The sequence below is a fragment of the Grus americana genome, chromosome 3, assembly GCF_028858705.1.
Source record: "Grus americana isolate bGruAme1 chromosome 3, bGruAme1.mat, whole genome shotgun sequence".
Taxonomy (NCBI): Eukaryota; Metazoa; Chordata; class Aves; order Gruiformes; family Gruidae; genus Grus; species Grus americana.
In genome coordinates, this window is record NC_072854.1 from 13211471 (window position 1) to 13226628 (window position 15158).

The 15158-nt window shown below is 36.6% G+C and overlaps 1 protein-coding gene across 8 annotated transcripts in view; it reads left to right on the plus strand.

Moving 5' to 3' along the window:
* The window catches only part of CYRIA (CYFIP related Rac1 interactor A), a 59980-nt gene extending 47390 nt beyond the window's left edge, over positions 1 to 12590 (plus strand). For 7 of the 8 annotated variants that reach the window (XM_054819952.1, XM_054819950.1, XM_054819955.1 and 4 more), the window contains 9 exons: positions 1210 to 1331; positions 2241 to 2346; positions 3388 to 3524; positions 3612 to 3689; positions 3963 to 4079; positions 4175 to 4254; positions 6119 to 6245; positions 8825 to 8895; positions 10433 to 12590. In XM_054819952.1, the coding sequence (XP_054675927.1) occupies positions 1210 to 1331; positions 2241 to 2346; positions 3388 to 3524; positions 3612 to 3689; positions 3963 to 4079; positions 4175 to 4254; positions 6119 to 6245; positions 8825 to 8895; positions 10433 to 10496 (902 nt within the window). In that variant the 3' untranslated portion in view covers positions 10497 to 12590. Of the gene's footprint in view, positions 1 to 1209; positions 1332 to 2240; positions 2347 to 3387; positions 3525 to 3611; positions 3690 to 3962; positions 4080 to 4174; positions 4255 to 6118; positions 6246 to 8804; positions 8896 to 10432 lie in introns of all 8 variants that reach the window. The other variant, XR_008576325.1, reaches the window with a different exon arrangement.
* The last annotated feature ends 2568 nt before the right edge of the window (positions 12591 to 15158 follow it).

The following is a 15158-nucleotide window of genomic DNA, read 5'->3' on the forward strand; positions in this document are numbered from 1 at the left end:
TCCAAGGTGAACCAGTTCATTTGTTTCTAATGGGAGGTGGGTAAATGAATCCCGTATGGATGGAAAACTGTGTCTCATCTCTTAAGGAGAGTGAGAAGACGAAATAGAAAATGTATTTTTAATATTTCTTGTCTATTACTGTAGAGATGTGTACAGAAATTCTTCCTAATTGGTGAGTTTTGAACTGAAGGTATCTCATTGCTTTTAATTCAAACAAGTAGTCTTTAAGTGCTAAGATTCACCCTCAAAGTATTTTTTTCTTCCATAAAGATTAAAATTCTGTCTTTACAAGCTAATATAAATTTAAGGAAAAAAAAAAAGTTGTGTGTCTGTAGAAATCTGCTGGGACAATGTGCTTGTTTCTACAAATACTGACTGCAATTCTATATATGGATCATCCAGTCTTCAGTCAGTGCCAGTCGTCTTTATGTTTTAAAGCAAAAGAAGGCAGAAGTTCTCTACCTTGTGTAACATGTTGATGTTCTAGGGATAACATCACTCCCTGGTGTGTCAGTACTGTGAAAATCCCATTGGATGGGATTGGAATGGGAAAATTGATCTACTTTCAAGTGTCATTTCTCTGAACAATAAAGGTGTACAGGTCGCTCCCACCCTGAAAACTGATCATTGACAGAGCTGGATTTATTTTAGTAGCAGGAATGATCTCTGAGAGACAAAAGAAAAATGTTTATTTTTAACTGTACCGTAGCTGTGTTTTACAAAAGGAGAAATAAATTACCCTGGTTAGGGAAGCCTGGAGGAAAGTTAAAGTGTCATAATATCCCACTGCTCCATCTACTGAAAAGCCTGATTTTATCCCCAAGCTGCAAGAAAAGTGAACAATCCTTTGTAATCAAGCTGTAGAGCTCATGAAAGAGAGGGACATCTTTACTAAAGGACTGATGCATTATCCTATTTTCTAACATTGCTTTATGATACTGTTTCACTTTAAAATGCTGCATTTTGAGAAGAGGCATTATGAGCCAGAGCATACAAAAACTTGATTGCTTTTTCTTCCTTACAATATAAAGCAAAAACTTGGATCTTAACAGAACGGCAGTGCAGTGTCATTGTGTTTTTTAAAAAAACACATCAGAACAGAGTTACACATAGTCAAGCTGGATGTAATGTTAAGTAGAACTGAGTAATCCTGCCATTTGTATTGCAGCTACCTTTTGACTTTGTGCATTTTGCTTTTCTGTTTCTTAGATGCACAGCCCACAGATGGAGAAAGGGAGGTATGGAATCAGATCAGTGCAGTTTTACAGGACTCGGAAAGTATGCTTGCAGACCTTCAGGCTTACAAAGGAGCTGGACAAGAAATTAGAGATGTATGTTTGCTGAAGTTAATGACAGTTCTTTGGAAGCAAAATCAAGCAAAACTCAGTGTGTTCCTTGCTTCTGTTCTGTATCCAAGCACATTCTATGAAATGATATGAAAATTTTCATTAAAATTGTATTTAGAAAATACGTTACAGATTAGGTGTAATATTGAATATAAAGTCCTAATGTCAAATCATTAAATGATGGCTGTTTGAACTTCTTTTAGGTTTACTATTAGTAATTATTTTTCACTTTGAGAAACACCATTTCATATACCTCATTTCATATATCTTATGGTAGAAGTCAAAGTTGAGGACTTGGAAGAAATAATACTCTGATGTCAGAAATACACTATAAAAAAAGTTGTAGATAGTTGTTTGTCTGTGTAAGTGAAATAATGAACCACAGTAAATTATAACCTTACATCAACTTTGCAGGCATCTTATTCTATGAAACGGATCCTGAATTGTAGCTTAGAATTTGGCTCAACTGGCCAAACCTTTCCCTGCATCAGCTTTGCAGTTACTGTTAGCCTGAGCTGTATGCTGAAGATTTCAAAAGCACTGGAATTTAAAAAAAAAAAAAAGACGACTATTTCTGTAACCAGTAGTCATACCAAACGTCTTCCCTGATGTTTCTGCCATATTTTTTCCCCATACAATGTGATAAAACATATTTCTCTATGTCAGTGGTGCATGTGAATGAATAATTTTAAATAACTATGTTACGGGGGAGAGAGAGAATGGGAAAAATGATATTTTTGGGCTCACCAATTTCCTATTCCTGTGCAATGTAATTTCTCATAATTGTTCTGTGTTTTACAATACTTCATAAAATAGTGAACTAGAAAACTTCCAAACCATCTTTTGCTTGTTATTCATGGATCACAGTTCTTTACAGCAATATTTTCATTCCAGGCAATACAAAACCCCAATGATATCCAGTTGCAAGAAAAAGCATGGAATTCCGTATGTCCTCTGGTTGTAAGGTTGAAGCGCTTTTATGAGTTTTCACTCAGATTAGGTGAGCCCTGTTTTAGTGTGTCTGTTTATTAGGCTAGTTTATATATAAAGAAATAGGAAGTTTCTTTTTCCATAAGCTTTTAAAAGGTTATTATTCTTTCTGTTTGATATCAGACATTTAGTTGCAATTACATTTATCGAGGCATATTTTTAATCTTCATTTCATTTCAAAATTATCATAGTTTGTTAGTCACTTAAAATAAATCTGCATTATCTAAATAGAGTACAAGCAAAGAAAGTGGTAAAACTGTTTGAAGTTTTTATCTGGTGCCTGCCACTCTTTTGTACAAATGCAATTTAGTTTTTTAGTTTGGATACTTCAGAGTTTTAAAAGGGATGTAAACCAATAATACTATTTTGAGACTTTTTAAAAACAGGTATAACAAGGGGAGAAGGGTATCAATAAAGTCTCTCACAAGATGAAAATCCAAAATTGGGCATGTTTTACACTAACTTTGTCATCCCTGAGAACCCAAAAAATAATGTAATTACTTCTTGAATTAGGACACCGGAAGAGAACCAGCGTGCAAAAATTTATGTATGAAGTGGGAGAGCTCCCAGTGCAAGGGAATTCTTCTACACCATCCTGCTTACTTTCACTTTTTGAGTTGTGCTAGTAATTATAGCTGCAGGAGCTGAATTCATGCTATCAGTGCCCAAGAGCACATTTTTAGTACAGAGATGCCAGAATAATATCTGTACTGAGCTGGTGGCTAATCGAGGAAGATGAAAGAGAAAGAGTTGAATATCTGAATGCAGGAAAAATGCTTTCTCTACAATTTTTGATAGGGAACCCAGATAAAGAGTGATAAAAAGGGAAAAGAGCTCAGCGGTACAAAATGGAGACAAAATGGCAGAGCGCCTGAAGAGGCAGGTGTCTGACTCATGTTTCTCACCTTAGAATAATAAGAAAAAGCATTTCTATTAGGGCTCTGCATGTTCAGAGGGTTCCTTCCCTTCAAAAAAATTGTATTTAGATACTTACTTAAAACTTTGTCATAATGTGGACTGAATAGAATTTGTGTTTCTGATTTTTATTCAGAGAAAGCCCTGCAGAGCTTATTGGAGTCCTTGACGTGCCCACCTTATACCCCAACTCAGCACCTGGAACGGGAACAGGCTTTAGCAAAAGAGTTTGCAGAAATCTTACATTTTACTCTTCGTTTTGATGAACTTAAGGTTAATAAAATCTTTTAATATGTGCTGATTTTTTTTCCCCTGTATTTTGAACCAAAACTGATTATTTCCTATTTGTCTTCCTCTAAGATGAGAAACCCAGCAATTCAGAATGACTTCAGTTATTATAGGCGGACAATAAGTCGCAACAGAATAAACAACATGCATGTAAGTAAATAAAAGTAAATAAAATTTGATCTGATGAGGTACTTATCAGTGTGCATTTATACCATTTGTGGTAATGTTTTTTCTTTTGATTCGCTAGCTGTCATGTTCTCCCCTTCCCACCAAGAGTTAATCAGCAGTCTGGATGAAGTGATTAGAGTGGAAGTATTCATGCAGCAATCTGCTTGCTGACATCAGCATGTACTGTATCTTTATCTTGCTGCCAGCAAGACTTTAAAGAGTTTTATTGACTATTTTTTCTCATGTTTTCATCAGCTAGACATTGAGAATGAAGTAAACAATGAAATGGCCAATAGGATGTCCCTGTTTTATGCAGAAGCCACACCAATGCTGAAAACACTCAGTAATGCAACTACTCATTTTGTATCAGAAGTAGGTAATGGGGGAGAAAAGGTCTAACACAGACATTCTTGATTTTAATTTTACAAGATGGTTTACTGAACATTGACTGTTTTTAACCCTTCTAGAACAAAACATTACCAATTGAAAATACAACGGACTGTCTAAGTACTATGGCTAGTGTATGTAAAGTCATGTTGGAAACACCGTAAGTTTTACCTTAAATCTTGTTTTTCTTGTATGAGAGAATTTGTATTGTATTTTAAGTAGCCACCTGGGATAAACGCATTTTTTTTTCCAGATGAATTCCTGTATATTTGCATTAAGTTGTTATCACATTTGTGCACAAAGCATGACCTGGTATTAGAAAGCCTTGCCTCCTATTTTAACCACCTTATGATATTCTTCATGAATCAGCATTGAGTTTTGTTAGGGAAAGCTTACATGGGCAGCCTGTATTTCAACAAGAAGTCAACATACAAGTGTAATCTTATGCACTCATAGGCTTCAGTGTCTGTGTCTTGTCTAACCAGGGCCACAGGCCAGCTACTGTCTCTTGATTGCCCATGCTGCTGTTACTAGTACACTTGGGGGCAAGATTTTGGCTTTTCCAAGTAGTGTTTTTACAAATGGTACACAGAGACTGTTTGAGGATCATTTGAGTAGACCTTTTTTTGATTTAGCCGTCTTGCTCTGGATATGAGAAACTTCAGCTGTATGGAAACTGTACAGTTGTTTTCTTAGCTGCTAGCAGAGGTATAGCCAGTGGAGTTCCTATTGTTTAACTATGCATTTAGTCAAGTATTTTTTGGATTAGAGTGGAAAACACATAGAAGATAGAGTCAAGGTAGTCTTCCTGTCTTTAAATCGCTTGTTCATGGTGCCATGGAAAGGCTAGAGTTCCTGAAGTTACTGTATTTATGAAAATTCTGGAGAAGTGTATGTAGGTGGTGGGATTCATCTCACAATCCCAGGTCATCTTAGAAGTAGTCACTGAAAACTAACCTTATGTGTCAGTTCATTTTTTGCAAAAGTGGAGATGCAGAAAGTTCTGAGTCATCTACCAGAAGATTAGCTGATAGTTCTAATTGTGGGATAATCAAGCATTTTCACATCAAAATGTCTGTAGCCTTTAAATCTGTTGATGTTATCATGCTGTGTTATTTAAACAGAAGAATAAAAGTTGAAGTTATTGTAAACTGAGAGGTAGTATAGTACAGATTTTAGTATTTTTAATGATGCGTTTAAGTGAAAAAATCAAGTTTTATATTGAAAACCAGTGAATGACAGTAGACAAATCTATGTATTATCTACTCAATATTTTTTAGAAAAATTGTTATAATTTCTGTTTTTCAGTATTTCTGAGTTTTCCTACTATAGTTCATTTTTCATTTCATGATGATGGTTTCAGGGATTAGAGCTGACAGATGGCACAGTTAAGACAGCCCCTATATTCTTATTTTGCAATTGAAAAATCAAAGAACTCCTCTTTGGAACAAGTTCAGTCCATTCTTGTCTAGTGGGCCTCCACATTCTAAACACTTAGTGAACCTGTGTTGCTGAAGTTGCGTGTGTACTTGGGGGAGGGGCAGGGGGAGAGAGAGAGAGATGACTGTGACCCACCTAGGTGAAGCCCTGAACTTACTAGCTGCTGAAATTAGTTCCCACCTAAATATTAACTATTTCGAAGTAGGAATTTAAGCAAAAAGAGTATCTTTCCTTTGAGGTTCCAATATTCTGAGATTCCAATTCTTAAGATTAAACAAAAGTACAATCAGTCTCCACCGTATTTCATGAATTATGGAAGTCTTCTGTGAAGCTGTCATCTTAGACATTTGTTGAAGTGAGGATCTGAACTATGAAGGGGTGTTAGAAGGGGTTTGTATATCTCTATTTGTTTTCTAACCTTCCTTGTAAAACAACAAGGACTTACGCAATTGAAAGATCTTCAAAATCTTACTAAGATTCATCTTCAACCTTAAAATACAATGTTTGGATTTCATGCGTTCATACTCTAGCTTGCAAATTTGTCCAGTAAAAAGTCAAGACTTTTTTTGTTTCTTTTGTTCCAGAGAATACAGGAGTAGATTCACCAGTGAAGAGACCCTTATGTTCTGCATGCGAGTAATGGTGGGAGTTATTATTCTGTATGATCACGTTCATCCTGTGGGAGCTTTCTCAAAGACATCAAAGATTGATGTAAGAGTGACTTTTCTTTAGTACTCTGTAGATTTGAGAATACTAGTCTGCAGCTTTTTCTCAGCCCAAGCTTATGACTTTCTATAAATCATTTTAATTACTTTTGAATGGCAAAATTTAGAATTTATCTTCACCTGCATACTTTAATATATTAGCTTGTTTGAAATTAAAATAAGTATCGGTCTTTTTTTCTTCGCATTTTCTTCCAGGCACAAATACTTATTTCTCTTTGTTAGCTCTGCTTTCCTGCCAACTTTATGGTTACACTAAAATAATTTTGTATTACACATACCCTGGAATAAGTTCTGTGGTCATAATTTTTTATCAATCATGTAATTTATTTATGCTGAAATGCTCATCTTTGGCAGTAGTTCTGTTGTAAATAAGCAGATATTTGACATTGTCTCTGCTTTGTCTGAGATCTGAAGTAGCGGAACTGAAATGTTACTGCTGTAATGTTGATAATGAGCCTTCAGTTTTAGCTTTGGCTTTGACTAGTCACAGGGAAAGCACTGTTATTTTTTCATGTAAGACCTTGCAAACACACACAAAAAAGTACTAATATTTGGGCTACATGGTTTTTACAAACCTGCACCATGTCTTTCAGCAAAAATAAACTGTAGTTCATGGAAAAAAGATGCTAAGTCTTTCCCTTTACAAGAGAGCCTACTTCAAAAGAGAAATATATATATATATATATTATTGTGCTTCATGACACTAAGTCTTCCTTAGCATTTTTCATCTGCAGATATCAGTATTTTACCATGGCTTCTCCTTGACTCTGTTTTACAGAGGGGAAGATATATCACAAAGAGGTGAATTGATTTGCTCAAGGTCATGCAGCAGATAGAGCACAGGAATTGAATGCAGACTTCCTGACTTGTAATTCAGTTTCTTGCCTACAGAGACTACACAAGTAAAATTTTGATAGGACCAAATATACAGTGCTTGTATTTTGTTTCTCACATTTATCATAAAGCCTGTAATCTTGCAGGATACTTAGATAGATGTAAATGGGAGATTGGAGATGTATAACTCAGTTTTTAAAAATGAATACATGGTCTCAAATTTTAATTCACCTGATTAGTTTAGAGATTCTTCTCTAATTAAAAAAAAATCTTAAAATATTTCAGATTATGAGTTTATTGTGAAAAACAACTATTTTCTCCAAGCTCGTCACTTGTTGGGAGCCATTTCAAGAGAATTTCAGGGACAATGGAACAAATTACCCTTTCCTTACTCTTTAAGACTGGAGACTTTATTTCAAGCTGTTAAATGTGGGCTTCTAGCTTAGACATTCTCTTCTTTCCCTGTTTTAGGGATTCTGATTCTAACAAAAATGGCAAAGAATGGTTTGAATTTTTATCTCCTTTGAGTTTGTCTGATCTGATGAGGCATGTAAACCTTTCCTGAGTGATGTGAATATAGTCTTGAGTTTCGCAGGTTCAAGAGGAATAACTGTATCACTTAAAAATATGTGCTGCTACCCTGAGAATTCCATCTGATCAACTGTTTGCTAGTTTTATCTTCCAGGTAGAAGTGAGCCAATTGAGCAGTGATCAGTGATTGTTAGGTTGGTCATTGTGCAGGAGGCTGGTCACATTTTCCAAATAATTTTTTATGGCAAATACATGGACCCTGACTTCGGGGTAATCATCCGCTTCCATAATAAGGCAGAATTGATCCTTAGCTACAAAGATGGCATGTAGAGTTAGCACTGTAATGTGACTTGAGAAGGTTCAAATCTTGACTCTACCATGTCTTTATCTGTTACTTAAAATAAAATGGAATTCATCTAGATTAATTTCTGGATAGCTATTAGATATCTTCATAGCAATAGGAAGAAATAGGTACTTTTGGAGCAAGATTCACTATATCTGAAAGTATATTCTGAATAGCTTAGAGGAATTTTTTATTTCTCTGTTGACACAGTGGGGAGTCTGTATAGTAGGTGAAATGAATTCTACCTCTGCTTTCTCTGCTTCGTTTCCTCTTTCATAAATTTGGACAGAGCTTCAACTTGTTTTTTGCAGTGTCCACAAAGATACTCAGTCAGTGTGGTGTTTAAAATCAACATCGTGTACTTCTATTCTCAGATTAAGTTTGTAACCACTAGTTATGAAACAAATCATAAGTTATCACCAGTTAGGTTTACAACTAAAAAATGAATATTGAAAATTACTTGCTTGTGTGCAAGCATAAAAATAAAAGTCAAAGTTGAAACATCTCTTCTGATAGTTGCCAACAGCAATGACATGGAACTCTCTTCCAAAATCTCTTTTTTTAGCTGATATCAGCTGTTCTTGATTTTTTTTTTAAGTTTGAATTGGAGAAATTGTGCAAGTTAAAATATATACAGTTAATATTATTACTTATTAAAGCAGGTGTTGTTTTCTCAAAAGTTAGGTTTTTAACTTAAGATAATTGTTAATAAGTTATAATGCTTTTATTGTGTCATATAAAGCAGCATTAACACTCAGCAGGAAAAAAACCTGCCTGTCTTTGGTGAAATTTTTCCTTGTTTTCAGCTAGTGCAATTCATATATTATTGTTCAATAGTGGCATGCTTCTGTTCCCAGATGAAGGGATGCATAAAAGTTTTAAAGGAACAACCACCTGACACTGTGGAAGGACTTCTGAATGCCCTCAGGTATGTGTGGAGTAATTGTTTGATTCAGCCTTAACAAATTCCTCATTCTCCCCCCCCCCCCCTTTATATTTAAGACTTTTCACCTTAGAAGCTTGATTTATTAAGAAAATTGTCCTTTCAGGTTTGCCTTCATCACCTGGGGTTTTCTTAAGAAATATTAATTTCTTTCAATTAAATTTCACTTTGTTAAGTAATGACTGTTAATATTGGAAGTCATGATGTCCTTCTTCAGAGATACTTAAGGTTCGTTTTGTCAGCTAAAACTTAGATTGTTTATTGTTTAGATGGCTATCTAAGCTAAGATTTGTTATATAAAATACCCCAGCAACTAGGACATTTTAGAAGTGAAGAGTAGCATTTCTGTTTCACAAACCCTTAATACTTCCCTTCTTTCTTTCCCTGTGATTTCATAAGATTTTTTATTTTTTTTAATTTTGCTAAATTATACAACTTCAAGAAAACAGCAACCTAAATCCCAATCCTATAGCTAAGTGTTTAAGGTGCTGTCTTGGGAAGCAAGACACAATGGTCTGACACTTCTCTGAGGCTGAGAAGGCAGTTGTAGTACCAAGGTTTTCAGAGCTGTATTGAATTCTCTAGCTGTTGAATGCTTGGGTAGAGTGAGAGCTGCAGCCATAACCAGCTCCATATTTGTTTATGAAGTCTTTTGAATTAAAGTTGATGTGGAGTTAAATCGTACAGGTATCAGGTGTGTTTTGAGCTTATGTGATAATCAATCTCCCTACGAACATAAGCGGTGGAGAATGTTTGGGCTTAAATGGTAAAAAAACCACACTCAAGCACTTCAGTCGTCCCAGGACATTTAATAAAGCTGCTTAGAATTAGGCTTATAGATTATGCCAAAATTCAATCTAGATTCCTAAATCCTTTTAGTATTTACCCTATTTCTTATGTCTTTCTGTGATTTTTACTTGTCTTGAGGTTTTTAACTGGAAAAAAAGAGATAATTTCGACCTCAAATTATGACAATGTCATAGATGGATGGCAAACAGGATTTAGCCAGGATTTAGCCAGAATCCTCCACCTATTAACAGGGAATAATTTATTGTAAGGGTTATTGTTAGGACAAGGGGTAATGGGTTTAAGCTAAAGGAGGGTCGATTTAGATTAGATATTAGGAAGAAATTCTTTACTGTGAGGGTGGTGAGGCACTGGAACAGCTTCCCCAGAGAGGTTGTGGATGCCCCCATCCCTGGAAGTGTTTAACACCAGGTTGGATGGGGCTTTGGGCAACCTGGTCTAGTGGAGGGTGTCCCTGTCCATGGCAGGGGGGTTGGAACTAGATGATCTTTGAGGGTCCTTCCAACCCAAACCATTCTATGATTCTATTTAGAAGTTAAAGAGCACCAGATTATTAGCAGTTAAATTCCAGTGATCGGTGACTAGAAGACCATGTACGTAAGTTCCTCCTTTGTGTAATTGAACTGCACTGATTTCAAAAGCAGGCACTGAAGTTTTCAAACTTTTCTAATCCCTGTTCATTTCGTAAAATATTGTTTTAACTTGTAATTTCTAGGTTCACTACAAAACACCTGAATGATGAATCTACTTCAAAACAAATTCGAGCTATGCTGCAGTAGTATCTTGGGACAAGTGGATGTTTGTATTGATCACAGAAGATGTGTATGTTTACATAATTTAATACAGTCTGATGTTAATACTTGTGTGTATTTACATAACCATTTTCTTCACATTGCTAAACTATATGAATCTGTTCATAACCTGACTGACTTTATATAGTGCAGCCTAAGTTTTTATGCTAGCCTTTATCTTTTGACTTTTAAAATACTTTTTTACTTAGATACTTCAGCTACAACAGTTTATCTGTGCATTTTAATCCTTAAACACCTTCTCTATCAGAGAAGTAAGTAGTAGTGAAGACAAAATGGAAATCAAATAAACTGAAAAGTCAAGGATACCACAGAAAAGGAACTTTAAAGAAGAAGAAAGCTAATAGAAGAGAAAGTAAAATTTATTGGATATGTTTTAAGAACACATGCAGAGTTTAGTCAGTTAGTTTTAGGATCTCATCAAACTTGTATAAATAGGAGAATACCTGAATGTTCATCACTCTCATAAAATACATTGTGTTTCCTGTAATAAGTGGAGATCCACCTAATTTTAAGGATGATATGCTGGCTGACATCCAAAAACATATTGCAAAGAGGTCATTCTACCTTTTTTTTTTATTAAGTATAACCTGTAACTTTCAACAATTGAGGAAATTAATATCCTTTTTCAGATTCAATATAAATAAACAGAAAATGTGTTTTAAGACCACTGCTAGATTTAGAAAATGCAGTATAATTTTATTAGATTTAGAAAGGAAATGGTTTGTCAGTGTAAATATATCATGATGAACATTATCTCTCGGACAGCTCTACCCGGTAAGTAATTTTTTTGCTCACGTAAACGTGTATAAAGCAGAACACTCTTCTGTAGCAGCAAACTTCCCTAGTGTCAAATTGGCCTCATCAAACTAGGGATGATATAAATAAGTTTTGAGCTGAGCTGTTCTTAGGCACTCCATCAAGTTCCTTGATAGTATTATTCATTAGATGATTCAAACTCAACACGGAAATATTTATCCGCTGTCTGCTCTTCATTGGTTTTTGAGATGTGATTGATACTTCAAGGAGTTGAGTTCCTTGCTGCGTTGTTTGTTCTTACTTTCTAGTAATTTTTCCAGTAAATGGAATAGAAATACTTTGCCAAAAGCATCAAAGTGCTCATGCTCTGTTATGTGTGTCTTCTGGGTGGTCTGCAGTTGCTGTACATATTCTTGCAGAGGTCACGTTCTGAAAATGTGTTCGATTTTGTGTACTTTGCTTGCATGTATGTGTGAAAACTCTAAGTGCTTGTGCACAGATTCAGATTTGTATTTGCTTATTCCTGTGTACGTAAATCAGGGTTTGTGTGCTCTCACTGGAATTTTCATGCGTATCACTTCTAAAAACATTACGTTAAGACTTTGAAGATGCATTTGGTCTGTTGAAAAGGCTGCGCTGTGACAAATTCAGTCCTTGAACTCAGTCCTTAAACAGTATTAATATCATAAGTTCTTTGAAGTAGGAATTGCCTTAGAGTTTATTTCTGAGCAGAACTAGGAGGTTTCTCAAGCCTGATCAGAACCCATAAGCGCCAACGTTACACGTGCTGTGATACTGGGCAGCACCACAACTCCAGCATTCATGTCACACATCATCTGCAGTTGTAGCAGCAGATCACTGTGGTGTTGTCAGGAACAGAATTAGAAATCACACTAGCTTTTTTCTTTTTCTGGAAGCAGTGATTATGCTGCTTTTTCACAGTAGTAAATCCACTGTTTACAAACTCCATTTTTAATGGGGGGACATTTAGAAATGTATATTAGGGGAAATCCTGCTTTGTTCATAGTCACTTCCAGTTAGGTAAATCTAGGTGGATGACAGGTCATTCTGTTGAGCTTTAGTAACTGAAGTTAATACATGCTTTACCTGCAATTATTTGTCAAACAATGAAGTCTTTAAGTAGCCCAGAGGAAAGCTATTTGTCACTTGTATAATAAAAATGTAAACCTTAAAGCATTCTGCCAGTTGTCATGTGCTGTTTGCCGAAGTCACTGAGTTTCTTTGCCTGCTATGATGTTTTTGTACAGAAGTTTGTTTGAAATAATAAAAGGTTTGGTACAGTAAGCATTGGGACTGCCTGTATTTAGACACAACATAAGCATTCTGAAAAGTGTCTCATTTAAAGTTTTGGATCTGAGATATAGTAGGTTCACCTGTATGTATCCAGTTTATAATTTATTTAAAAAGCATTTTAAAATGTTTCACTTGTATGCCACAAGAATATAACCTCATATCACTTAATTCCTGGGTTTTTCTGATGATTCTTGGCACTTGTCTGTCATCTTGACCAGGGAAAATTGTTGATACTGCTTTACAGAGTAGAGGGTGTGAATCCCTTCTATGACTTCTGTATCTTCACATTAGTCATCCTAGGCTATGGTAGCCATCTCAGGTTGCATTTCTGATCAATAAGGTCATCAGAGGATGATTCATTTATTCTTAAGTGCTCTCAGAAGAAGAGCTATATAGACTAATGGTCAAAGTTATTGCTTTCCATTTTGGCAGTGTTTCTTCTTATTTTGGCTCATCATTAGGTAAGAATACATGTTAGTAGTGTGATAAATATTTAAGCCTCATAATGACAGCATTTCAGAATGTGCATAAATGAGTGTGACTTGTTTGGGTCAGAACAGCCCTAAAAATTCGCTTTTTATGTGGTGGAAGAAAGTATTATTTTGGGGTGTTATGAATTTGAAAGACTAGAATTTTCTGCTGCAAACAAGTGAATGGGTTTGAAACATAAGTTATGACTTCTAAGCTTTCTGCTGCTACTAAGTGGCTGTCACGAGTGATAGTTACTAAGATTATATTTACTGGTATGTGATAGACCACATCACTCAGATAAATTATCTAATGTTTTCCATGTCTGCTAAAATTTACGAAGCAACAAAAAGTCTTCTCTGTGTTGCTTTCGATGTTGTATTTCATCTAAATTTAAACTGGAAGAAAGATGGAAGTAGTATATAAGATGAGTTGCATTCTTACATTTACTCTAAATTAAACAAAGTAGGACATAAATTCGTCATATGAACTGATCTCTGTTCCCCCTCCTCCATTTGCTTCTTGAGAAGTTTAATGGAATCAGTATGTTCCTACAAAAATAGTGTCAGTTGGGTGGATGCACATTTAGGAAATACTGTGTCAGTTTTTTATGCCACATCTGGTTTTGGCCAAAACCAGTACAGATTCTTGTCTGTCCAGTTCTCAGTCTGTCAGGGTCCCTCTGAATGGCAGCACAGCCATCTGGTGTATCAACAACTCCTCCCAGTTTTGTATCATTTGCAAAATTCCTGAGGGTGCACTTTGTCCCACCCTCTGGGTCATTAATGAAGATGTTAGTATTGGTCCCAGTAGCAACCACTGGGTTACAGCACTAGTGACTGGCCTCTAGATGGATTTTGTGCTGCTAATCACAGCCCCTTTGAGCCTGACACTTCAGCCAGTTCTCAATATACCTCACTTTCTGTTTATCTCATCCATATTTCATCAGTTTGTCTATGAGGATGTTACGGGAGGCAGTGTCAAAAGCCTTGCTAAAGTCAAGATCAACAAGCCTTCAGTGACATCAACCAGTTCTCTTGGCATTAGTGGTGCATCCCATCAGGTCTCGTAGACTCGTGCATGTCCAGTTTGTTTAAATGTTCCCTAAACTGATCCTTCTCCACCAAGAGTAAGTCTTCCTTGCTCCAGACTTTTTCTCTGGTCTCAGGGGCCTGGGATTCCTGAAGGCAAATCCTTTCATTAAAGACTGAGGCAAAGAAAGCACCAAGTTCCTTGATGTATTCTGCCGCCTTTGTCACCAGCTCCCTGTATCGGGTCTGGCTGAGCTGGAGTTACCTTTCCCCACAGCAGCCCTCGCAGCGCTGTGCTGTGTACCGGTAGCCAGCAAGGTGTTGGTAACACACCAGGGTTTTGGCTACTGCTGAGCAGAGCTGGCACACGCCAAGGCTGTCTCTCCAGCATCCCCCCTCAGCAGTAGGCTGGGGGTGGGCAAGATCTTGGGAGGGGACACAGCCAGGACAGCTGACCCACACTGGCCAAAGGGATATTCCATACCATATGACATCTGCTCAGCAATAAAAGCTAAGAGAAAGGAGTTAAGTTTGTCTTCTGGAGCAACCACCATGCATACTGAAGCCCTGCTTCCTGGGAAGTAGCTGGACATCGCCTGCTGATGGGAAGTAGAGAATGAATACTTTGTTTTCCTTCGCGACCTTTGCTTTTGCTTTATTAAACTGCCTTTATCTTGACCCATGAGGTTTTTTCCATCTTGTTTTCTGCCCTCCCTGAGGAGTGAAGTGATAGAGCAGCTTGGTGGGCACCTGGCATTCAGCCAAGGTCAACCCACAACAGTCCCATACTCCATTTAGCAGCAGGCACACTTTTTCCATAGCTTCCCTGTTGCTGCTGATACACCTGTAGAAGCCCTTTTTGTTGGCCTTCACATCCTTCACCAGATTTAACTTCAGAAAGGCTTTGGCTTTCCTAACCCCAACCATGGATACTCAGACATGGGGCACTTGTCCCTGCTCCCTGCATGCTGTCTCTTTATGTTTGAGTTCAGTCAGGAGCTCCATGTTCATCCATGCAGGCCTCTTGCCATCTTTACTTGGTTTCATGCTTATCAGGAAG